The sequence below is a fragment of the Pleurodeles waltl genome, chromosome 1_2, assembly GCF_031143425.1.
Source record: "Pleurodeles waltl isolate 20211129_DDA chromosome 1_2, aPleWal1.hap1.20221129, whole genome shotgun sequence".
Classification (NCBI taxonomy): domain Eukaryota; kingdom Metazoa; phylum Chordata; class Amphibia; order Caudata; family Salamandridae; genus Pleurodeles; species Pleurodeles waltl.
This window is the reverse complement of record NC_090437.1, coordinates 84,578,301-84,604,666: the sequence shown is the minus strand read 5'-3', so window position 1 is coordinate 84,604,666 and position 26,366 is coordinate 84,578,301. Positions and strand designations below refer to the sequence as shown.

The following is a 26,366-nucleotide window of genomic DNA, read 5'->3' as shown; positions in this document are numbered from 1 at the left end:
TCTAATGAGAGGGACTTTATTTAGATTTATCCGGTTTGATCTTTGCTTTGACTAGTGCAAGAAATAAAAATAAAGTTGAATCACCTGCATGTTATTAGTTCATATTATGTTTAGAATCTTCCAAAGCATGCCTACTCCATAAGGTTTCATGGCACTCGAATGAATAGCTTCCACAGCGTGAGCAAAAAGCCATGTTTCTTAGCTGAGTCCTATGGACAGAAATGCTTCAGCCCTTAAGTCAAGCTTTTTGAAGTTGGTCGGGAGATTTGCAGACTGTTTCGTTTTCCTCTTTTATTGTTTTATATAAAGACAAATATATGTATGGAATAAATCGGAATGAACATATTTGCCTTTAATCATCTGTCCTTTCTTGAACACGCCAATGTAAGTGTAACAGGTGGGCAAGACAATCTCTGCACATTTAATGTACCTGTATGTACTTCTGTGCATTCCTTTCGGAGTCCTTAGTGGCAGCCATTTTGTTTTCCTTTTCACTTTAAGTGTAGCCATAATCAGAGTTTTGTTTGTTTCTCTTTATTTACTTACAGGCCCACGCTGCGTGCTATGTTATTGTGCCCCCTGTATGCACTTTTGGAAGACTAAGAAATATGATGCTTCACCCAAACTGCGTTCGTTTCTATTCCCGTAACTTCAGCAAAATGCACTCTTTTAGAATAACGGAAAACCTGCAGACAGAACCAGGTAAATTGTTACTACATTGGTCATTATATTATAGTTGCATTAGGTACGAATGAGGTGTTGGTTCTAAAATCGAAGTGATTGTTCTGGCAAGCTTTCTCACAATGGATTGTGTACTTGGTTTTTATCTGGTAACTGTCTGCTGTACATATCGCGAGGCATTCACACTCCAGACTCCAGACTTTGTGCAAAAGGCCATTTATTAGGGCAGGATTGCATAAATACTGTAATACGTAAAAAACGACAATTCTTAAAATTAACATATCAAAACTGTACCCTCTTTGACCTCCCCCCAAATTCGTTCCCATAAGGCTTTATGTATTCTTTGCACCTTGTTCCACTCAATCTGCCCCAGTCCCTACATCTTCGTCACTTCCTTTACCGAACAAGCTACAAACGCCATCTCTTTCTCGTATGCCAGGCATCACCCAAATCTCTTCTTTCACCTGTCTTTCATCCTTACTACCCCGGAGGGGTGGACCAGCCCTCATCTGAGACTCCACCCCTCCAAATACTGCTCTTCACCATGCAACCCGTCCTGACATGGCAGACACACAGCTCCCCACCTCCAACATGCTGCTGTTTCACCTGTGCTCTGCAGCTGCCGCGGGCAGTAACAAAGTCGGAAAGGTCATCACTTCCCTTTCCGACTCCTTAATTGCCCTCCCACAACCCTTCACTGGCCCCCTTACCCCCCACCCTCCCCTAATCTGGTCCTCTGCTCCACGTTCGCGAAATCCCCAGGAAAAGACTAGACTGGGTCTAGCTTCCCCTGGGGCCCTTCAATCTGAATGTCCAGCAGGGCTGTGTGCCCCGAAGCCCACTCATTACCATTTGTCTATCTATTCTGTAGGTGCACTTATCACCACTAACGTAACATTTTGTGAGGTTCAGAGTCCGTATTTTACCACTCTATTTTCGCTGCTGTTAATCCCACTTCATTTTGCAGTTATTATGTGGACTTGTTTTGCTTTGGGACTTTGTGAAGATTGCTTGAAATACACGGGGGAAGATTCATAATGGAAATGGGTTAGTCAAGAAATGCATGTTAAGATACTACTTTTTTCTGAGGCACAAATTTCTTGGCCTGTACTTAGCAATCAACCAACAATTATTGTTCTTGATACATATGTCTAAACCTAAAGAAACAGATTATCATGATTTCTAAGGCGCAGATTCACGTTTATTTTATTTTATATTTTTTACTCCAGGGGGAAAACATATTTTGCTTTGGAGAGCCTTTTCCACAACAGTCTCATCACAGAGGATTATGTTTGGGATTATGTCTGGGTATTTTGCACAGCCATTGTATCAGTCACTGTACCATTTTTAAACAGCCAATGTACTCACTTACCCTAGTCTCTTCTGCCAATTAGTGTGCATTTTCAAAATGGATGTGAAAATCAACTGGAAAGATTTGTGAAGTTACGACTCGGTGGCTGTTCACCATGTTCCAAAATTAGCATTGGGATTTGAGTGTAAGCACAATATTAGAAACACACTGCATTCTTTTACGTTGTCAGTTTAATGCTGTGTACCCAAATGTTTAGATAGTACAGATGGACAGATGATGAATAATTGTATAACAGAACCTAATTGGATCCTGTAGTTGTGCGATGAAACTAACAAAAAAATCACCATTGTCTCAGATGCCTCCTTTTTAGGGTCGACCCTGCGTTGCATGCGCTCGCGCATGCGTATCGCAGGGAGACTCTTTTGTATTTAGAAAAGGGCTCGGAGCCCTGTCAACTTCACCTCAGTGCTTTTTATTGGTTCGTGGGCTTCCCTAATAAAATCTGCTTGCTTTCATTAGTCGAAGGCATGCATAGGTCATGCCTTTTCCGGTGACGAGCCCTCCTCGAGCGCAGCGACCAAGTACAGAAAACATGCGAGGCTCGCTGTTTTCCATAGGGCTCGTGGACTTTTTTTTCTCTAATTTAGAGCGCGATCTCGCTTGGCAGAAGTCGAGCGCGTTACATACTTGATTTCACTTTTTCGGGTTATGTACATAAATGCACTTTTGCCCGATAGGTGAAAAGTCGGGTTAAGAGTTTACAACGTGATCAGCTCTAACATGAGCAAACGCGAGACCCGTCGCATTGTAAATGCTTGTTCTATTTTAGTAGGTTAGCTGTGTTGATGCAGAAAGGCCTATACAAACAAAACAGCAGACCTCCAACTCACACAGTGCCACCATGTGTCACATGATTTTGGCTCCCTTCACATGGTGAGGAGCCGAAACCAAATGGTTGCAGAGAAAACAAGGTGAAAACCACTATAAACAGTGGGTTTCTAGCTCGTTTTCAAGGCTGTAAGCAGCTGGCATCCATAAAAGGTGTGAAATCAACACAGGACATCGGCGACAGCCCCGCTGACCCCTTGTTTCTGTTTTTTGGTGGGAGGTTTTGTTGGGATGGGGCTTGAAAAAGGGTAGAGTGCATCTTGGTTACTATTGGAACTAGGACCCCGTCCCCTCCAAGGCTATCCTTACACTGTGAAAATATTTTGTAAGTTGGCAGCTATGAAATAGACATACTTTACAAAACAAGACACGCATAAGTAGCTTCCTGCCATTGCCCCTGCAAACACTTCAAAAGACTAGTCAGCACTTCTTAGTGTTATATCGAGGTAAAATGAAGAAATAGTCATACATTGATTGTCTCTTTCATTTCAAACTTATGTCATGTGTAGCATATCTGTCCATAGCAGTAAGAATCCCCAATTACACCTGGAGCAAAACACAGTGAAGAAAAAAATCAAAAAAGGGCTAAAGATATATTTCCTCGTTATACTTCTGTATTGTCCCATGGTCAATCAAGGTGGCATAAACACAAAAATCCAGCATTTACCCTCTAAAATATGTATATGTTCATCCTGATTCTTCCCTAAAGTGTGCAGTAGACAACCAGGCATTGATGAACTGCTTATGAATTATTGTGTAAAAGAACCAAATACAATACCGTGTTAACATGATTCATTTAGCACATGGTTACCATGGGTGTGGTCACCTGTTCCCATGCATTACTCTTTCTCCTGTAAGGAAATCTCTGCAGTATTCTTCAAATGCATTTTCATTTTGTGTGATGAATTCTTGTTCTCTTAGTGACAAGTAACATCCATTTTGTTTCTTGATTCTTTGGGAAATGAATACTTTAAAAGTGTACAGTTTGTGTACTACAATATGTTAGTGTGGTGCTCTTTTGAAAGGTTTTGTGGCATGGACGTGAAGGTTATTGTTCCAAACGTTGACTCGTACTGCATCATCGTTCTAACCTTTACTAACATAGTGTTTAGTGTAGTTCTGTTGTGAAAAATAGGGGTTCAAGATTAATCACTCTTGGTTTAAGTAGTATGGACATATAAATAGACAAATTGTTTACATTTGCGCCCATTCATATGTTGGTACAAAGCTTTTATTTTCAGGAGCATTGTCTTTCCTAAAGACAGGTCCAACCTTTCTCACCAGATATATCATGACCTACCCAAATAAATACCTTCCATACATGTTCAGGGTGGCCACTAAACCTGTAGATTGCTTCATCTTGATGTGGAATTTGCCTTACTGGCTTGTGTGGTGCTGATGTTCACATTTTTGTTAACAGGGCACTGACAATTTACAAGTTCAAAACTGTGGAAACAACCGCCAGTGTGATAACTTATGTTATTCAGTTATAACAGCTCCTGTCCCAAGAAGAGAGAGAATCTATGTCTGTGAAATATTTAGAAAAGCAACAATAATACAAAGATTATTTTGATGTACATACTTGAAAGTGGTACAGGAGGAAAGTCAAGAATAGGCCAAATTGGATTTGGCAACATAAACCAGCAGCAAAAAAAACAAGATAGTAGTAAAAGGGACGTAGGCATGGCAAGTAGTTTTGCGGCAGATCAACACAGAACCAAGTAAAGAATCAAGCAATTGAGTTAAGAAGTGGCAAATTGCATTCAAGATATATATTTTGGGTAGGGATTCAGGAAAGACAGAGCAATTGAATGCATTATTTTCAAATTAGGTACATCAAACATTTTTTTGTGAGTGAAAGCTATAATAAAACCATAAATGAAAAACATAGAGGAGGAGGTGGTATAAGAAGGAGCACACAGTGGACAGCCTGGAAATTAGGACTGAAAGATCAACAGCCAAAAAAAACATTTCAGTACACCCTCTCTACTTACGCATTTGTATGAATCCGGTACAGATGCTTGAAGAAAACCTTACTGCGCTCTGGCCTTTTGTCCTTATGAGCTATTTACTTATGCTATTTGTCCATGCTTCTGTCTGTTAAGAAATGTTACCTTGAATGTCTTGCTACCTAATTTTCTTCTCATACTACTGCACTGGTATTCTGGTTAAAAACAAATCTGATCCCATCTACCATTTAATTGCACCTCCTTTGCGGATGAATTTCCCACCGTTTAATGGTGTTTCCCAAATATTCATGTGGAAAGAAGTGTAGTTGCAGAATAATAGGAAGCATTTGGAAGGATGTATGAAGAAATTAATGATGTAGCAAATCAAAATTTAAATAGTCACCTTAAGTAGACATCTAAAGGGAAGTATAAAGATAGAGTTTTCTTATTTGAAAAGTCTTGGAGTTTTAAATATAAGAGTATGTTGTCTTTTTCTTTTCTATCCGTCTGATTTACCAACTTACAAATGCCTCACAATTCCCTCACACAACCTCCTTTTAAACTTATCATATCACTCTGTTGCACTGTTCAATAGTTATTCTTTTTTCCCTCGTATTTATCACACTAATTACAATGTGCTTGTGTTATGTTCTTGTAAACTGTCCCGCAGCCCATGTGACTAGGTCCTCACTAAATAAATACCATGAATAAACCGCTAATTGTCTTGACCCTTTTACATCCTTGGCTGACAATTTTGATTTTGCTCATCCTCTTTCCTTTCTTCTGATGCATTGTTCCTTCTTGGATTTTTTCATACTACATTTGGACTGTGTTAATTCATCACTATTCGAACCTTCTCCCCAAGCTCGTAAATCTTGGTTTACACTTACCCATTCCTGTTAGCTGTCTCTCACTCCATTCTTTTCTGAGACTTTGATTCCTTATGATGTATTCAGTCAAGTTGTACAGTGTTTTCCTTCCCCCTTCCTTAATCCCTCAGTTCATGTTAATCCTGTATTTTTCAACTGCCCGTTTTTTATAGTCTCTCCACTGATGCAGCCGATACTTTACTTAATTAGACCAATTTCAGCAAACCTTCCGATCGCTGGCTTACTACTTTAATCTGCTGTCCTTACTCATTTTTATGAGCCAGGAACAGATGCTTGACAAAAGCCTTACTACACTCTGGCCTTTTGTCCTTACTCGCTATTTACGTATGCTGTCCAGAAATTATACTTTTAATGTATTGATACCTATTTTTCTTCTCACACTACTGCACTAGTATTCTAATTCTTCTGATCGCATCTAACATGTCATTGCACCTCCTTTGCAAATTTTGAATTTCCCACAGCTTACTGTAACCGTCTTGTTCTTTGTTACTCGTCTGCTCCCTTTACTTACTCTGCTCCCATGTCTGTACTCCCCTTGAAGCTGATTCAGCTCTCTTGCTGTGTCTGTCTTTTACCTGGTTTGGGAATCAGAAGATAGTTTTTCCTTTGACGCGCAGAGCCACCCTTTCATGTTACTTTAGACATGTATTTGTGATCCACTTTCTCACAAAACACTTTCGTTGAGGCAAGTCTCCCTGCCAGGTTCTGCTGTTTCACTTTTGCCTTCCCAGCCAAGTCTGTTGTCGCTCGAGTATATGTGTTGCAGAATCGTGTTGCCCCTCCAGAAGACCTGGGATTCAGGTGAGATGCACGTAAAACACCCACAAACAATTCTCTCTACTTCACTTAAGTTCTTCTTTAAAACTCACCACTTCTTAGACACCTCTCTGCTCTTAAAGATTGCTTAAGTTCTCATCCTCACATTAAGCACTTTCTTTACTACTTCATCTCTATTTTGAGTGTGACAGTGCTCGCCATCCTATAATTACTTAACATCTTTGCTTTCTCTGTTTCTCAGTGAATATTTACCAGTATCTATCCTTCAATTTTGGACTGTTTTATTCTGCGCAATAATCTAGTTTCTCCCTTGCTTCTTTTATATGGGGTATGGTGAGATTTTCATCTTTTCCCACTCCTTTTTCTACATCTATCACTTTATCATTATTCATTCACTCATTCCCATGAGGAAAATTAGCAGATTACTTAATCCTCTCCTTGGTTTATACAGTCTTTACATGATTGGCCATATAAGGTTATTTGGCTCCCTATCTCTGGAGGTCCTCTCCTCATTACATAAATGCTACAAACACTGAAGTTGTTTTCCTTAATGTTTCTCATCTTCATAAACATATCTTCTCCTTTCCATTTTCTTTCTTCCCTCCTAAGCTCACTCTTCCATTTTCTTGGAATTTTTGTATTATCTTTAAACGCCCTCCCTACTCACTGTTTTCTCATGTTTCCCCCATCTGACAATATCTTCACTTACGTCACATCTTTTTAATCTCTTTAAAATCTTCCCTACGTCACACCTCATCCAAATGTATTGTTTCCATTTTGATTTATGTGTGCTCTTCCTTTCTCCCTCAAATTGATTAAATTCAGAACACTGCCAGATAGATGGCTTGTTTCTTCTGCTACCTTAACACACTTTGCCTTTACCAGCTGTCCCCAAATGTTATATTCCATTTTTATGTTTCAAACCTATTCATGTACTAAACTTAGACTAGACTACTTTACCTATCTTTTCCCATAATCTTTGATTATATTTCACTTCAAATCCCCTGTGTTTGTTCAATTTTATATGAACCTCCGGGCAGTGTTTTGGCAATGAAACTGTAAAAGTGACAAATAAACATAAACATGTCTAGAATGATTCTCTGTAACAGAGAGAGGGGATCTCACTGTGAGCAATGACAAAGATGAATTATAGAGAATTTCTGTCATGATTTGACTTATTTTAAGTCGGTCAAAGATGTTTACTCATAGAAAGAAGAGATGCCAATTTATGTAGGGATGGGTAAGTCAGTGGAGTGGAAAGTGTAAGGGCAGAGGTAACAAATACTCTCAACTACTTAGCCGTAATTATTGAGGGTGCTACCTCAGACTGCCTGAAAATATGCTAAAAACAGAACCAATTTGCAAGCAACGTCTGTCAGTTCTGTCCTTCTGTGCTTAGGCCCACTGCTTATTGTGGTGTAGGGTCTGCTGAATTCAGTGGTTCCTGAGAAGGAGAAGAGAAGCTCATTGTTTGCATAAGTTATATTAAGCAGCCTGGAGGCATTGTAATGCTGATTATACCTAGCTGGTCACTTATTCATTTAGGAAATGGCAAAGGGACTAGACAACATAGAGCTTTGTCATTGGCTATCTCAGTGACATACAGGCCCTGTTTGTCTACCCAAATGAGCATCAGTCCAGTCATCTTAAGGTGTCTATCACACATAGATTTGTTTCAGAAATATAAAACTGCTGATTTGAACACTACTAGCCTACCACTCACCCTGCACTGGTGTGAATACTGCATCTTCTTGTAACAGTGTAGTAGTTTTCTCACTAAGAATCCCACCATCAAGGGCCTCATGGCACTCTAAACTTGTACATAACTGCTGGATGTAATGGTCTACACAAATAATTTAAGTTTTGTGTGCCCGGGCATGGCAAAGTGGTTCAATGATAGGATGGCAAACCTGACTTTTTAGCTCAAGATCGAGGGATATGAAAATTAAATGTGTGGACCCTCTGTTTTGCTGTGCCTTATTCCTTATACTTCGTTCCAGGTATTCTGGAAAAAATTAACAATCTCTCCCACATATCGGTAAAAGCCTACTGTCACTGTCGTTAGAAATGGTGAAGGGGCTACCCAGATGTCAATATTAATATGCCACGGAGGTCGGCCAAAGTACAAAGTGTCATCCTGGGCGCTTTAAGTGAACACTCAAATCTGCATTAAATAGATACATTGTGATTTCTAGATCAACAGAAATAGATTTACCTTTTGTTTCATTCACCTATATTTGATACAAAGAGCAGTACACTGTGCTGTTTTCATAGCAAACCACAGCCCCCTCTGCATTTCTGCAGTTAAGTTTCCTATCTAGCAAGGCTAGGTTCCAGTAGTTGTGTTTACTTGTGGTACCCACAAAATCTACTTCATGTTTCGCATTCTTGATGTCCCCGGCCCTGCAACATAACTAGCATTGATGCTCAACACTCCCTAGACCAAACATGCACGTAAGGGAATTTGCAGGATGTTATACATCTTCGGTTCCTGTGAGAGTGGCACATGCAAGAAAATAAGTATAATTTTTCTATCCCATCCTTATCTGATTGACCGCACCCCTGTGGGTGAATCGGCCGGCAAAGCGGCTCCTGCCTTTGCCGGCTCTGCCAAAAACACACAAGTGAAATATCTTCGGCATAGATGACTGTGCCTTGTCAATTGATGTAAAGGTGGCCACATATTTACTAAGCTCCTTGATAAAGGAGTCCCCAAAAAGAAGTCGATTGGCCTCAAGTCCCATCTCCTTGGAAGCAAGGTTGTTTAACTTGGGTTCAATTTTTAATAAAAGACTTTTCCGTCTTTCTTGTGCCATAGAAGCATTCGTTTTGCCAAGGAGGCAAATCGCCCTTTGGGCCCAATTTGAAAGAACAACCGGGTCAATTTTCTTGCCCTCCATCCTGGCTTCTTCAGCCAAATCCAAGATTCTTGTAAGAGGACTGGAAAGATCCAATAATCTGTCCTGGCAGTTGGTCCAGGCCCTGTCTACCCCTTTCTTGGGGTCTTTGCCAACATTCATAAAGAACATCAGCATATTTGGGTCAATCAGTGGAGTGGCGGTTATATTATTAGGAAGGGAAGGTCTGGGACATTCAGATTTCAACCTGTTACGCACCAGTTTATCTTATGGTTGGTGTAACTTCTTGGAGACGTACGCTGCCACATGTTCGCAGGGAGTCCACTCAGTGGAGTTAGGGTGACGGAGAAGCGTACGATCAAACATAGGTTTACCTGCAATAAGGAATCATTAGTATTATTATTCTCATTTGATTTTGATGACTCTCCCAGTACGTTTAGAGAAGTTTTACGCCTCTTCTGCACAGGCTCTGACCAGATCATTATGTCTGGATCATCCTTATCCGTATCTGTAACACCCATATCATCGTCTGTATCTCCCAAACGAGAAATTTGAATGGGGAAGGTAACATTAGAGGAAGTACTTGGTTGACTAGAGGAATTTTTTTAAAGGAGAGTCCGAATTAGAGGCTACATTGTCTGCTTTTCGTTTTTTTGTCTTCTTGGAAGCAGGGGGTGAAACATCAAAGGACAAAAGTTTTTTGACTGAGGCTTCAAAGGTCTTTGAAAAGTCACAAATTGAGCTTGAGACAGCTTTCTGAACGGAATCCTTAATAAAGGAATCCACATTTTCTTTAAAATTTTGAGCCTCTTCGTCATCAGAAAATGTTTCCATTATAAAAATCTATAAAATGTGCAATAACTAATTAATACTTTTTGTGAGAAAAACAATTGCAGGGAAAGACCTAAAACAATATAAAAAATTATGTCCAGAGAGTAAGGGGTTAAGAGGCCTGAAGGGCAGAACCAGGAAGTGGATGTCCGTAGGAGAAAAACAGCTCTAAATCAATAGGAGGCATGGTTCAGCACTCCTATGCCAGCGAGTGTCGAGAAAGCAGCAGCCTGAGGGGAATTCCACAGATTAAAGGTGTTACACAGCGTGCGCTAAGGGTGGTCGAGGTAGAATGTTGAGAAAGCCCAAACGAAGACAGTAATAACGAGGAAAGTTTATGATAACATTATAACTACAATAAATACCTATATAATACAAAAAGTCACAGTAAAACCAACTATAACCATGTGAAAAACTGTATTAGAGCAGGAATAATAAAGATAGTACTTATCTTGACTGCGAGCAGCGAGAAAAGAGGAGTTGTTGCTCTCAGTCAAGACGTTTATACCTACCTGTTATTCTGATTGTTTACTTCTTTATGACATGTATTTTGTAGTTTTCCCAACTAGGTTTGCTGGGAGTTGTAGTTTTTTCTTGGCTGCTATTTGAATTAAAGCAAGAGAAGGTAGCATAATAAGAGCCTCCGTGTTTTGTAATAAAATCTACATCGTGCTTCGCATTCTTGATGTCCCTGGCCCTGCAACATAACTAGCATTGATGCTCAACACTCCCTAGACCAAACATGCACGTAAGGGAATTTGCAGGATGTTACACATCTTCGGTTCCTGTCAGAGTGGCACATGCAAGAAAATAAGTCTAATTTCTCTATCCCAACCTTATCTGTCACCAAGCATTCAAATATAGGCTAAGACTACCATATACTTTCATTGGAGGATCAGGCATTGACTGTAAACCTCCTTGTTGGAACTTGAGCATATATAACCTGGTAATAAATAAGAATGCTCAATGACCATCTAGGATTTTAACTTTAGCAAACAGTGGGCCAGATGTAGGTAGAAAGCAAATTGCGAGTTGCAAATTGCGAGTCCTTCCGACTCGCAATTTGCAACTCACAATTTGCTATGCAGAAAGGTGTCTCAGACACCTTCTGCGACTCGCTGTGGGGTCGCAAAGACCCACCTCATTAATATTCATGAGGTGGGTTGCAGTTTGCGACCCCATAGCGAGTCTAGGCACTCACGGGGATGGTGGCCTGCTGGAGACAGCAGACCACCATGTCCGTGACTGCTTTTTAAATAAAGCAGTTTTTTTTTTTCTATCTGCAGCCCGTTTTCCTTAAAGGAAAACGAGCTGCAAATAGATAAAAAAATTACCGAAACCTTTTGTTTCGTTTTTTTTCCAGAGTAGGCAGTGGTCCATAGGACCACTGCCTGCTCTGAAAAAATAATTTTGTGATCATTCACAAAGGGGAAGGGGTCCCATTGGGACCCCTTCCCGTTTGCGAATGAGTTACTATCCACTTCAAGTGGATGGTAACTGCGAGTTGATTTGCGACCGCTTTCGCGGTCGCAAATCAACTTACATCACGGTGCGAGTCGCAAATAGGAAGGGAACACCCCTTCCTATTTGCGAGTCGGAGACACATTTTGCGAGTCGGTTCCGACTCGCAAAATGTGTTTCTGCATCGCGGGCGGGCATTAGCGCCTCGCAAACGGCGTTTTTCGCCATTTGCTAGACGCTTATGCCTTGCTACATCTGGCCCCGTATCTTTTAATCTCCACATTGCACACAAGGATTTTGAGATCAGGAAAGGCAACCTTGAATGCCATTTACAATAAATCAACACCTAACCTAAAATATTAAACTAACTAGCCACCCTTTGTGTACATAATATGAAAGGCTCACCCTCCTTTTCATAAGAGCATGTGAAATTTTACAACAGGTAAAAGGATATGATCCAGACATGTTCATGGAGACTGTCATTACTAAACTCCTAGTACAATCTAAAGTGTGTGCTCCTTGTAGGACAACCACAATGAACATTATGCATTTAGAAGAAAAATTATGAAGACTTGGAAAATGTGGTGTATTGTCAAGAACCTAAGAAATGTATGAATCTTATTTGTATCACCACTTATTACACAACTGAAATTGAAAAAGCAAAGCATTCTCTATAGAAATATTCACATTTGTAAAATAATATTGTAAAAATACAAATAAACCTGCAGGTGTTAAGATTATTTTACCTATATATATATATTTTATAATAATGGGCCCTAAGGTAACTATAACTCTTGTCCCCGCTGTGCAGTTTTTTCGTCAAAAATGTTACTGTGAATATTACATTGATGTTATCAATGATGTTCTAAAAAATGTCATGAGTGCCATAATTTGTGGGGTAATTAGCAGTGAATGGTGAGGGCATGAGTTAATAGTTACTTGAAGTAACTCTAACGATAACTGATGAATTTCTATGGTTTTGTATGTTTAAAATGTGAACCTAACTATAACGTCGCTGTAACCTTTGTTTTTTTAGGTGAATTTCAGTTATTTATTTTTTTAATTTATTTCCTAACTATAACATCCCTGTAACCTTTGGGTTTTTCAGTGACATTTTTTATTTTTTATTTTTTACGGATAGTAATTCTCACTACTATACGTTAATCCAACCACCGTCTGAGGCCAGGCCCTGATGCCAACCCCCTATAAGCAACCAACCTTGCACTGTGCACGACCTTCACCCATGTGCAGAGGAGGTTGCTTGCAAGGCCTGGCCTGCAGCCAGACCCTGCGGCCAACTCCCCTAACCACCCAGCCCTTTGGCTGTGCGCGGCGGGAGTTGGCAGCAGACTCTCTGGGTGCAAAAATAGGTGTGAGAGGGTGTATCTGGGGGTAAGAGTGGCTGTGATAGTGTCATTTCTGGCAAATTCAAAAGAAAATGTATTTGTCATTTGAAAAGAGTAAGATCATCTTTGAGTATGAGACTTAAACATTTGCAGTTAAAAAAAAAAAAAAAAGGTGGCCAATAAGTCCGGCTGGACTCGAACCCTCGACGCTCAGTGTGAAGGTCTGGATCTACTAATTTTTTTTGTTTTTTAATTTCTTTCTTTTTTTCTAGCCCTTTATGGTCTATCTGGGGCCAAGGGGAAAGCCTCAAGGCCTCCCCCGCGGTCCCATTGTTTCAGCAACCAAGGAGCTGCTTACCTGCATGGAGGGAACAGAGATCAAAGTTTCTCTTTCTGACAGCAGGACTTGCTTGATAGGTCCTGCTGTCAGAAACAAGAGAGGTTTCTTTGGCTTGGGTGCAGCTTCAGAGCTGCAGCCAAGCTACAGCAAACAGCTGTCCCCACCCGCAAGCAATTTGAGTTTTGCCCTGGGGAGGTTGCAGTCCTGGTGGAGGTTAGAGGGGGGGGGGCAGACTGCTTGCACTCCCCCCCAAAAAAATGCCCCTGGGACTTGCCCTGCCCCGGTCTTAAAAAAAAAAAACATAGCGCTTCATTTAAAAAAAAAACAAATTGGCTGGATCCGCGTATGTCGTGGAAATTGTAAAAAAAAAAAAAGATTTTTCGGCCTGGAGTGGGTCCCTCTGGCAGGCTGTCTGTACCCTGGGTCCTTTTCTTTCTTTTATATATTTTTTTCTGGGACTCTGCTGCCAAGTCCCAACATGGCTGCCAACATCCTTGTTGAAGTGTTGACTACAAGTCAGATCTCAGCACGAGATAGGAAGGGGTTGCAAACCCTTTGCATCCCTAGATATACAAATTTTGATTTCCTTAAATTTCTGAAAAACTTTTGAACAGATTTACACCAAATAACAAAGAGGGCTTTTTCTGGACCAAGAGCTACCTTTCTGCCAAATTTGGTGTAATTCTGTCCAGTGGTTTTTGCGCTATCACTGTTCAATCTTTCCTACAGGAATTAACGTTCGAAACGCTCTAAATGTCGCCCCCCTCCTTTATCTCGGCCCCCACTTAATGGATCACCCTGAAACTTTCCAGATAGCAACTCATGTGACTGTCAAATTGTTTGGGAATATTTTGTGAAAATTTGTCAAGCGGCACTTAGACATAGGCAAGCAAATAACAGCTTTTTCTATAGAAACTAGGTCCTAACTATAACTACCTAGTGGCACTATGGATAGATAGATATTTTTTCACCAAAAAAACAAAGGTTACAGGGATGTTATAGGTAGGTTCAGATTTAACTTGCCCAAAGCCATAGAAATTCAGCTGTTATAGCTAGAGTTGTTTCAAGAAACCATAACTTGTGCCGTAAGGTAACTATAACTCGCAACACATACATGCCGAAAACACACGTTGACATACATCCATGACACATCCACACATGACACCATCACAGCAACCAACACAACTACACACTCGGCTACACAAACTATCTCACACACAAGCACAACTACACACATCACGACAAAGTCTGCCACATAACAACAACACTCACCTGAATGTGTCACATAGCCACACAACATACACAATAACATTGATCTCACATTCATGTGACACACATACAGACACAACCACATCACCCACGTCAGATCCCTCCAATTCAACCAGCCTCTCCACACACACACACGTACTGACTCACATACACAACAGATAGCCCAAACCTACCAGTACAAGTCCCCTTGCAATGCACACACATGGACACCGTTGTCTAGTGAGTGTGTACTCTCATTGTGGTACCAACATTCATTTGACAATGAATAATGTCATCACAGTGACGTGTATATGTGTGCAATATACGTATTGTGCACGTGTGTCTCTAGCCATGTGTGACACAGTTGTCTCCCCGACATATGGATGTCACAGTGATTTAAAAAAAATTACTGTGACATGTGTATGCCTCTTAGTCCGGACCTCCCGTGCCTTGGCAATGCAGCATCACTACCTTCGAGTCAAGCAACAGGGGGGTCATGTTTTCTCTTTGGGTCAGTGGCAGCAGCGATGGTAGGTGTTGTCCAGTTGTGTCTAATGAAAACAGAGGTGGAATTGGGAAAAAGGTGAGTTTTCACAACAACTAAATAAGGTGCGCTGACCTCCATGGCGGCAGACAGGTTTCCAGTTGAAAACTTGATAGCGGGACTGTTACTGTCAAGATCTAAATCAGGCCTTTAATCTCCCCATTCCTAAAACCAAAATGAATGTGTACTTGTGTAATGTAGTTGATGCTCATGTAAAGCACACCAATACCTTTGGGTCAGGTCTTCACTATATAAAACTGCAAAAAACAAAACAAAAAAAAGATAAGTGTTTCGCACACTTCTGTCTTTTGGCTATACTTCAGCTACATTAGGGTGTTATTTGTGCTACACTTAGGCTCCTTTTTCTCTGGTCGCCATCTTGGGAGACTTATTTGTTATGAAGCTCCCTAATTTCCTCATTTACTGCAGTATCCTCCGTAGATAATGCTTTTGGTTTTCCACTTTGATTCCATCAAGATGGCACTCAGATGTGCCACACTTTTGGCATAAATTCAGGATGTTAGCACTCTTGTTTCTCATTAGAACACTGTAGTGATGCTGCTGATTACCCAGGAGATAACTTCCGTCTGCTGATGGTGTTGAAAGTGCAGGTTTCAGTCTGCATGTCAGAATGTTTTAATGAAATAGAAGAGGAAGATATTTGAGAACTCACTTAAAATGTGTCATCATTTTTCTTCTACAGCACTAACCATAATTTCTGTGACAAAATGATCCCTCTCATTGTTTTCCTTTCTAAATTAAATGTTTTAAGTTTTACCAGTTTGATTCATCGAGATGGCTTCAGGTGTTTCACCCTTTGTCATAAGTAAGACTGTTAGCACTCTAATTGTTCTTTAGAACAGTGTGGAGGCTGCAGTAGAACACAAGGGAATCTCTGACAGACCCCTCCTGTTTGAAGTAAAACAGGAAGATATTTTAGAACTCACTTAAAATGCATCCTAATTTGTTTTTTCTACAGCACTAACCATAATTTCTATGACAAAACTAACCCCCTCATTTTGTTCTTTTCTAAATTAAATGTTTTAAGTTTTACCAGTTTGATTCAATCAAGATGGTTTCAGGTGTGCCACACTTTTGTCATAAGAAAGACTGTTAGCGCTGTAGTTGTTCTTTAGAAAACTCTTGAGGCTGCAGTAGAACACAAGGGAATCAACTGACAGGCTGCTCCTTCTGGGAATATATGTTTTACTGAGAATGTGAGACTCCATTTTCATACGACTGAGAAAGACAGTCGCGGCTGGTGACTTTGAAAAGTGGCAGGGTGGGGGGATAAGATAAAAATAAAATAGAAATTATAAAAAAGAAAAAAAAAAAAACTTACCTGGAGGTCGATGCTTTCCACTGCACTGCAGGCTCACAGCCTGCTCTGCGGCCAATCATGACGCTGCTCAAACCCGGACTGGGAGCCTGGACTGGCTCTTTCCAACTTGGCAAAACAGTGTAGAGTTGGAGAGAGCCTTTGTGGGCATGTGTGTTTGGCCGGTCTGAGACGGGCGGCCAAACATACATGCTCACTGAGGGGAGTGCTCTGTACTCTCCCCTCATGCTCGTCACTCCCATGGCTCCACCACCTTTAAAAATAAAACAATAATAAAAGTGGTTTATCATCTTTTTGTTTCAAAGGTTTTGAAGCTCCTACTGCTGGCTGGGCGGCAACGCTCCTCCTCCCTAACGGAGGAGCCACCCCTGGAGAAATATAATGTGAATTTACAGGAATGTGCTCTAATTTGAGCTTCTGAGGTACCTTCCATAACCTCTATAGGAAGGTCTTTTGAGAACAGTTTTCTCTCAAACATGATTCATGAAATCCCAGCAGAAGGCTTTTTCACAGGGTAAAATCACCTGAACAACAAATGATTTATATTGTAATGAAAATCTTTTATCATCCTTTATACGTTCTCCTTTTTGTGACCCTCAAAACCTGCCCGTCACTACAATGGATTTCAGTGGGGTGCAATCATGTAAATTGGTCCCAAGATGGCTGCCAGCACTTCCTGGTGAAGTGCTGGCAGCCAATCAGATCTCACTACAGGATCTGTGCTTAGGCTCCACACAGACATACAATTTTGGTTTTCTTTAAATAACTTTAAAATCTACTGAACCGATTTACACCAAAAATGTAAATGGGTAACACACTTTTATCAGAATTACAACAAATAATGTACATTATAGCTACTGAGCTCTGTCCTCTACCTCTCAGTGTAACATTTATTCTACATTCTGATTTTAAAATTATTTTCTTGAGTTGGGATATGTTTGTAGACACGCATATTTCCTTTCATTTCAAGTGCCTTAGTAGATTGATCAAGTTAGTTGCAAAACATTTGTTCAAAACTGAAAACAAAGGGACTACTGTAGTGAAATTAAACATTGCATTCTTTAGGGAAATGGCTGAAATATAACATATTTAATGTATTTCCCATTTAGAATGGGATTCTGAGTTAAGCAGATTTTAACCTGAAATTAACCTCTTGCACCCCCCTTCCAGAGTTACTGATACCAAGTGCATCCAGAACTCTGGGGGATGAAAGTCACAATGTTCTCTGTTATAAGACTTGGGTAATAGCATGTAGGAATCAACAATCCAGTGCCGATTCCCACGTTTAACTCTAGAATTTCATTCACTGGTTTCATCTGCTGTTAGTTGTCGCCATCTTTGGGAGAAACACCACACCATCTAATCCCGATCTTGCTGGTAACTCCTGTTTGTCATAATTACTGGGAACACTCTTGTAATGAGGCTCTTAGGTTTAACATATGGATTGCACATATACATTCTGGAAGCTACAAAAAGAGTGAATGCATCTCAAAATGTACACTACAAGGTCCTCCTTTGCTGCTGACAGTTCTTTAAATGGAAGCCAACAAAGTCCTGGCTCTCTCTTAACTACGTGCCTGTTTTTTCTAGAGAGAAGTTTCAGAGTGGGAATATGAAAGTATGATTGCCTTTGGAGTACTGTTTTTTCCCCTATTAACCGCTTCTATGTTAGTCAAAATGCTGGTTAACGTCTCACAAAAGGAATTAGGGCCTGATTTAGATCTTGGTGGAGGGGAATACTCCGTCATAAAGGTGACAGGTATCCAGTCTGCTGTATTACAATCCCATTATATCTTATGGGGATTGTAATAAGGTGGAAGGGATATCGGTCACATTTGTGATGGAGTGTTCCATCCGCTGAAATCTAAATCAGGCCCATAGTCTTAGATGTTATGAAACTATCCCATAAACGCAGTGTATATTTAAATGCCAGTCCTTTCATGTATCACAATCTTGTCCAAAGAGGGCTACTATCAGTGGCGTCCCTTAATTTTAGGAGGGAGGAGGGCGGGCGGGAAGCACACTCACACACATTCATTCACATACGCACGCACCAAACATTCATTTAAAAAACACACACACACTTACCTTCAGCTCGGAGGTCTTAGGGAGGTTGGGACTGCTACCTTCCCTCATTGGCTGGCAGCCAATGAGGGAAGGCAGCAATCCCAACTTCGTCACAGAGTGGGATGGGGTCAGTGAGACTTCTGACCCCAACCCCACTCTCTGATGAGGTGTCAATAAATGAAACTCGCCCTGTGCGCTTCAGGGCTTAAACCTGAAGCGCCCACGTCAGTTAGAATGGGTGACGCTTTCCTTGTCACCAAGGGGGAGGGCCTTGAGGCACCTTTACTGAGCCGAGGAGGTCATGCCCGTGGAAGCTGTGACCTCTTCAGCCCAGCAAAGTTCAGCTCAGGCAGCGAGGTGTCTGCGCAAATCGCACATGTCTGCTCCTGGCTGCCTGACCTGAACATGAAGAGTGTCTGTCAAGCTGGCCTTTGCTCAGCCTGACCAGCACTCTTCATGAGGGACAAAAGGTGGGGGGGCGTGGCCCCTCCGCTCTAAAGGACGGCTGCGGCTGGCTACTATTGTGTTTTAACACAGTCACTCTCATTGCTGAAACCTTGAACGTGAAAATACAGCGGTTTGTCGTTGCAGCAGTTGCGGTCACAAAATACTCATAAAACGTTTGTGCGCGTTTGTCAGTGGATAACGATTTAACCGCAAACATCGGTGAAAATTAGGTTTTCTCCAAGGTTGAACATTTCAGCAATCTGAATTTAATATACAATGAATTTGTAGATAGCGCGAGGGAAGTAGAAATTAATCGAAGAAGTAATAATTTGCTACTGAAAGAACTTGTAGCTCGGGAGGTTGGCATAGATGGCTTGAAGATATGTATTGGTAACTGGAGGATGCATCCCTTAAAGAAAGACTGATCAATTGCAGCTCGTTAGTTTGCTACAAGAAATGTGAACGCACTGGCAGTTCCAAACCTCCTCCCACCAAAGCTGCTAATTGTCCTTTTGCTGCGTTCATTTCCAGACTGTTTATCGGTTTTCTGGCCCATGAAGGAGACGGCTGCATTTCTGTCATCAGTCCCTCACAGACACGGTGCGATGTTCAACACCGGTAATTTATGCTTAAAATTTCCTGGTTCCGTTACAAAAAAGCGAGACGTGAGCGCCTGCGCCTCTGTAATCGCTTTCTTTTTGCCCGAAGCCATTTTCCTGGACAGGTGTTTTGCCCGCGAAGCACCATGTCGCCACGCAACTGGTGTTTAACTGCTTCCTCCCAGGGGTTCCCGGTGGTTGCCTCGTGGGAATTAGGATGTGTACAGCTTAACAGCACAATTATATTTGACGACAAATAGGAACGGCTGGCGGATATTCGATTTAAGCATTTAAGGCAACCCAGAGGTTTATGTAGGCACGTTTTACAGCACACTAGAGGATCTCGCTATATGTTTGCAGTTCTTGAAGAAGAACATGGATTTCCGTATGGCAGATTACCAGCCATGTTTTTTCAGTGTCAGTCAGTAGAAAGACCCGATCTCTGTTCATCTATCATTGGGTTTTGCTTGCCAGGTGTGTTACGATATATGTGCGCAAATATTCTCTGAAAAGTGCTTCCTTCGCTGTTGCACTTTTTTTTTTTTGCAGATCTTATCCGATCTTATGCACCTTTGCTCCAAATCCCCCCCCACCCAGGAAAGGCGAAACCCAATCTAAATATAGGAACATCATTCAGGGGTCTCAATGAAGTTGCACAGTACAATAGTCGTAATAAAATGAAAAATGCAGTTAACTGTGTAAAAAGTAAGACATCTTAAACTAGGCTCTCATGCAGGTATAAAAAAAAATGACTGATGACTGCCCATGGGATCAGTGCCTCAGGTCAATGGAAGTAAAGATCTGCTGTGACCTTTTGGTTCTAAGACAACAGTGGATATTCGTCGGCAAATACTTGACTGTGGCGAAGGGGTAGCTGACATGGGTGTTTGCCCCTGGCCCGCTGTTTTCAGAGCTCTGCATCGCCATGGCTAAATCTAATTACCTCAAAAGCTTATTATGATACATTCTCAGAGAGACAGGTAGCCTTAGTTGCCAGCAGCTGTGTCAATAAAACCAGAGAAGGACCCCTTTTCACGCTTCTGATCTGAGCCCCAGAAAAGCTTCTAGCCTGCGGACATCTATTTGGAACCATCATTTTTCAAATTTTAATTCTTGTAAATTAATGGCATGGTGCTTTTGATCTAGATGTAGCACAGACCCTCATATAAAAGGAATAACATACAGATGAAACAATCGCTGCCACACACGGGTGGGCGCACGACGCCCACTGGGCTGAAAAGGCTTCAGCCCCGAGTCTTGTTCCGTAGCCCTCGCTGCAGCCCTGCACCTGTGTGCTTGCCTGCCCCAGGGAAAGCCTGGGCGAATTGGGACTGGGGGAGAGAGCTTCGGAATAAACAGGTTCTTTTCTCTGACAGACGTCAGTTTATCTTGCTTATCCAGTGTTCTCAAAGGAGGCCTTAGGGGTTCAAAGATGAATCACAACATCCAGGACAAAAACCTCACAGTTGCGGTTCCAATTATGCAAGGCGGTGTGTTTTACTGATCTCCTCTGTTTTAAAGAGAGACAATGCTTGCCATTTAACCCCTTGGTTGCTAGGCCTTTTCCTCCTCAGGTGCCAGACCTTTTTGGGCTTTTTGGGGCAGTTTGCGCTTAGACCCACATAATGTTTTGTCCACATAAGCTACCCACACCAAATGTGTGTCCTTTTTTCTTTACAACGCTAATAGCTCTAACTCGAGCAAATGCGAGACCCGTTACATTGAAAATGCTTGTTTCTAACATCCTAGGGATTCTAGAGGTACCCACAGTTCGTGGGTTCCCCTGGAGGAGACTAAGAAATTAGGCAAAATACAGCTAAAATTTCATTTTTTTCAAGAAAAAATGTGAAAAAGGTCTGCAGAAGAAGGCCTGTGTTTTGTTTCCCCTGAAAATGTCATCAACAAAGGGTTTGTGATGCTAAAATTACCATTTTCCCAGCTTTCAGGACAGACTTGAATCAGAAAAGCAAATTTTTTCAACACAATTTTGGCATTTTACTGGGACATACCCCATTTTCACTATTTGTTGTGCTTTCAGCCTCCTTCCAGTTAGTGCCAGAAATGGGTGTGAAACCAATGCTGGATCCCGGACAGCTAATCATTTCTGAAAAGTAGATAAAATTCTGAAATCAGCAAGGGGTCATTTGTGTAGCTCCTTCAAGGTTTTCCTACAGAAAGGAACAGCTAAAATAAAAAAATATTGAAATTGAGGTGGAAAAAGAGCCTTTTTTGTCCACATTTACTTCTATAACTTTTTCCAGCTATGGCAGATTTTTTAAAAAAAATGTAGAGAAAAACAAGGGGCAATAACACTTGTTCTTCTATTCTGTGTTCCCCCAAGTCTCCCAATAAAAATGGTACCTCACTTGCATGCATAGGCCTAATGCCTGCGATAGGAAACACATCACGGACACATCAAATTTTTAACATTGAAATCTGACATGTTTTTCGGAAAGTGCCTAGCTGTGGATTTTGGCCTCTAGCTCAGCCAGCACCCAGGGAAACCTATCAAACCTATACATTATTGAGAACTAGACACCTAGGGGAACCCAGGGTGGGGTAACTTGTGGCACTCTCACCAGGTTCTGTTACCCAGAATCCTTTGCAAACATCAACATTTGGCAAAAAAACTATTTTTCCTCACGTTTCTGTGATAGAAAGTACAGGAATCTAAGAGGAGGCACAAATTTCCTTCAACCCAGCTTTCCCCCAAATCTCCAGGTAAAAATGGTACCTAACTTCTCTGGGTAGACCTAGTGCCCGCAACAGGAAATGCCCCAAAACACTACGTGGACACATCAAAATGATCAAATACAAAACTACCTGTTTTTTTGCCAGGGGTGGAGGAGGGGATTGGGGGGTTGTTTGGGGGGGCGGAGTCCTGGGCTCAGCAGCCGTCTATGGAAACCTACCAAACCCATACATTTCTGAAAAGTAGACACCCGAGGGATTCCAGGGAGGTGTGACTTGGTGTGGATCCCCCAGTGTTTTCTTACCCAGAATCCTCAGCAAACCTCAAATTTAGCTAAAAAAAAGAAATAAATCAAATTTTCATCACATTTCTGTGTGGGATCACTGCACTGGCATAAATTTGATACCACCCCTTGTCCCCCGCAGTCTCCCCATAAAAATGATACCTCACTTGTGTAGGTGAGCCAAGTGCCTGTAACAGGGAAGAGCCAAAAACATGTTGGAAATTAGGGGGAACCAAAGCGGGTTCAAAAGGGCAATTTGAAAAAAAACGTTTTTAGGCTGACAAATGGGGCAGAATTTTTATCGGTATAGATGCGGCAATGCTGAGTGGTAGGAATTTTGTGGATTCCTGTAGACTCCAGAAGGTTCTATCCCAAAAATGTGGGAAAATGTGTGATTTCAGTTGAAGGTTTGCAGGGCATTGTGGGTAAGAAAATGGTGCAGGGAGAATGTGAAGCTCAGCACCCTGGACTCACCCAGATGTTTAGTTTTCAGATGTGTCTATGTCTCGTAGATTTGTCTACATGGCAGCGCCTAAAGTCCAAAAAGTGCAGCTATCACCATTCCAAGTGGGGCGATTTTGAGAATTAGCCAAGCTCTCATGGCCCAAACGTAAAACCAAAATCCAAGATCATCAAATGTCCTGTTGCTTGTCATTGGGTTAAGATCTTATAGTGTGCGGGGGGGAGATCTGAAAGACTGTTACCCCCTTCAGGTGGGGTGAGGGCATAACCATGATTATATGGGTCGGTAGCCACCACCCCACTGATTTTTTTGTGTTAATTCCCTGGCATCTAGTAGGCGTTCTGCCCCCCGGGGGAGTGGATCGGGGGTAATTGCCCCATCTGCCCACCGGTGGGCAGAGCAACTTTGTCCGCATTTATTGGGGGTGGGGATATGGCCATACCCACACCCTCTTTTTTTAAAAAAAAATCTTCTCTGGTGGGCTTTCTGCCCCCCTTGGACCTAAAATAAATTTGCCCCACAGGGGAGCAACCCTTGCCTAAGGTGTCGCTCCCCTGTGTAAAATTGTTTTTTAAAAAAAATCCCTGGTGCCCTGTGGTTTCTGTACCCCTTGGTAGCAGATCAGCCTAATTAAAATAGGCCGAGCTGCCCCCAAGGGGGGCAGAAATGGCATAAAATAAATTTGCCCCCCCAGGGGAGCGACCCTTGCCTAAGGGGTCACACCTCTTGCGTGAAATTGGTGCAAAAAAAGTCTCTAGTGGCTTCTGCCACCACTGGGGGCAGATTGGCCTAATTAATGTAGGTCGCTCTGCCCCCAAAGGGGGCAGAAAAGGCCTAATAAAAAAAACTGTCCCCTGCTGAGCGACCTTTGCCTAAGGGGTCGCTCCCCTTATTGTAAACGAAAAACAAAAAATCCCTGGTGTCTAGTGGCTTCTGCCCCATCTGGGGCCCCTTGGGAAGCGAACCTTGCCTAAGCGGTCAGTCCCTTTATCATTGTAAACAAAAACAGAAAAAACCCTAGTGTTTAGTGACTTCTGCTCCCCCTGGGGGCACACCAGCCTAATTAATATAGGCCAATCTGCCCCGGGGGCAGAAAAGGCCTAATAAAAAATTGCACCCTGGGGAGCGACCCATGCCTAAGGGGTCGCACTCCTTATGAATTAAAAAAAAAAAATCCCTGGTGTCTAAGATCGTGCTGCATGAATGCTCAGAGAGACATGAAAAGGAAAGGAAAGGAAAAGCTTTTTCTTTCCTTTTCATGCCTCCCTGACCTCCCCTCTCCCCGTACCGAGGAGAAAAAAATCTGTTTCTCCTCAGTCGTGCTGGAAGCTGAGCTTCCAGTGCAATGGGAGACGACCTCTGATGAGGTCAGCTCGCAGTTGCACGCTGATGTAATGAGACTTCACTGGGGGGGCGGGGTTGGATGGGGAGACGATTCCCTTTCCATTCCTGCCCTGAGGTGAGGAGGTGGTAGTCCCATGGGGGGAGTGCTAGCACTCCCCCATGGGCCTGGTGCAGGATGTAACGATTACGTCCTGTGCACCCAAGTGGTGCTACCCAGGATGTAACCGTTACGTCCCAGGCACCCAACGGTTTAACGCTGATACAAGACACTGCAGCTGTACTTTGAAGGCAGTCTGTGCCAACTCCCTGTGCTTTCAAACAAGGCAGAAATAGCAAATTATCTTGATATGCAATCGCAGTTTTATAGTGCAGGTTTATAGTGGTTATGGGTAATAAGCGCTAAATAAATGTTAAAGAGGGAAACAACTTTTTTTGTGTTTTAAATGCAGTGACCAGACTTTTCTGCCAATAGCATCTTTCATTTGGAGGGTGGGGTTGGGAGGGGGGGTGGGAGGCATTAGGTTGCTTTACATGAACTTCAGATTACATTAAGCAAAATCAGTTTTCTTTTTTAGGCATGGGATGATTAAGTGATTTGCCCAGGATCACAGGATGTGTGCTGACACCGGGATTCGAGTCTTGTTCCTCAGTTCCAAAGGTGGCAGCTCAGGCTACATCTCGTTGGTTAGTATTCGCATCAGTGGCTGCTGGTGATCTTTGAAAGTGGTGGGACGTAATACCGCCTAGGAGTTCACCCCTTTTTTTTTCAAAATTAGTTTAACTTATACTCACTCCCTCTCACATTTAGTCCCAGATTAACAAACACTTTGTGCTAGGTTTGAGTCACAGAAGTGACACAAATCTGTGTGTAGTGTGTTTTTAATATACTTTCCAGGGCTAAATCTGTTTTGTAATGGAAAGTTGCCTGAAAGTAACACAGAGAATGCAAAATGCTGTTCTGCATTACTCTGTCAAGGGGGTGTTCCATGGGTGGTTCTAATGTAACCACTCATGGTTTTTTACATAAACCCCTAACTACTAACAATAGTAGACAGGGTTTTGTACCAAAAAATAAATGCCACTTCAAAACAGGCTTTAAAAATGGAAAATGTTTTCACTTTGCATGTGTTATACTGTACAGCACACATCAAAAGTACGTAAAGTTTTAAAGTTAAGCAAAGCTTAGTATTTTGTGCTGGAAGGGCATCCTTCCAGTACAAACACTATGCTAGACCCACACAGACATCTTATACTATGTTGCAAAGGTGACTGCATGGCACTTGGTGGCCTAATTATGCACCAGTGCTATGGAGAAAGCAAGATATTACCATATAGCATATCTTTGTAGATCTGGCACTTTCCAGGTCTCCCCCTCTCATGCCATGCAGCAACTTTGCATGGTGTGAAAGTTTCTTTCCCTTCACTTATTCTAACTCACTCTAACTCACATTTGCTGCTTCTCACTCTCATACTTATTGTCACTCACTATTACTCATACACAAACATACTCATAATCACTGGTTCTCATTCTCACTTACTAACACACTTATACACATCCCTAACTCTGGGCCCTGGAGCAACTGCTGCACCAATGATAACTACACCCACAACTTACTTCCACTTCTTCTCACAACCTCCAATCAGTCACTCGTTCACTTATTCTAACACACTCATTCTCCTTCATTCACTCACTCAAACCCACTTTCATTTATTCATACACACTCTCAAACTCAGATTCTCATTTTCACTGCCATTGAATCAAGTTCTTACACAGAGAGAAGTAGGTTCTTGTTCACATAGAGACAGTTGAGCTCTGCCATAAACTGACATCATCTTGTAGAGCTGAACTCTTGTGCAGCTAGAGCTCAGCTCCAGCCCAAATGCAGCCAAGTCCCTGTATAGATATTGCTGAACCCTTGAACAGCTGGACCCGAGACTGTGAACCCATAGGTAACTTCTTTCATAGAGTGAGAAGTTAGTTCCTGCATACATAACGCTGGGGCCCTG

General features: G+C 41.9%; 1 protein-coding gene across 1 annotated transcript in view; it reads left to right on the top strand.

Annotated features, from left to right (window-relative positions):
• The window catches only part of DGKQ (diacylglycerol kinase theta), an 848,589-nt gene that overhangs the window by 523,590 nt on the left and 298,633 nt on the right, over positions 1-26,366 (top strand). The window contains exon 6 of the mRNA XM_069236577.1: positions 549-702. Within this exon, the coding sequence (XP_069092678.1) occupies positions 549-702 (154 nt within the window). The remainder of the gene's footprint in view (positions 1-548; positions 703-26,366) is intronic.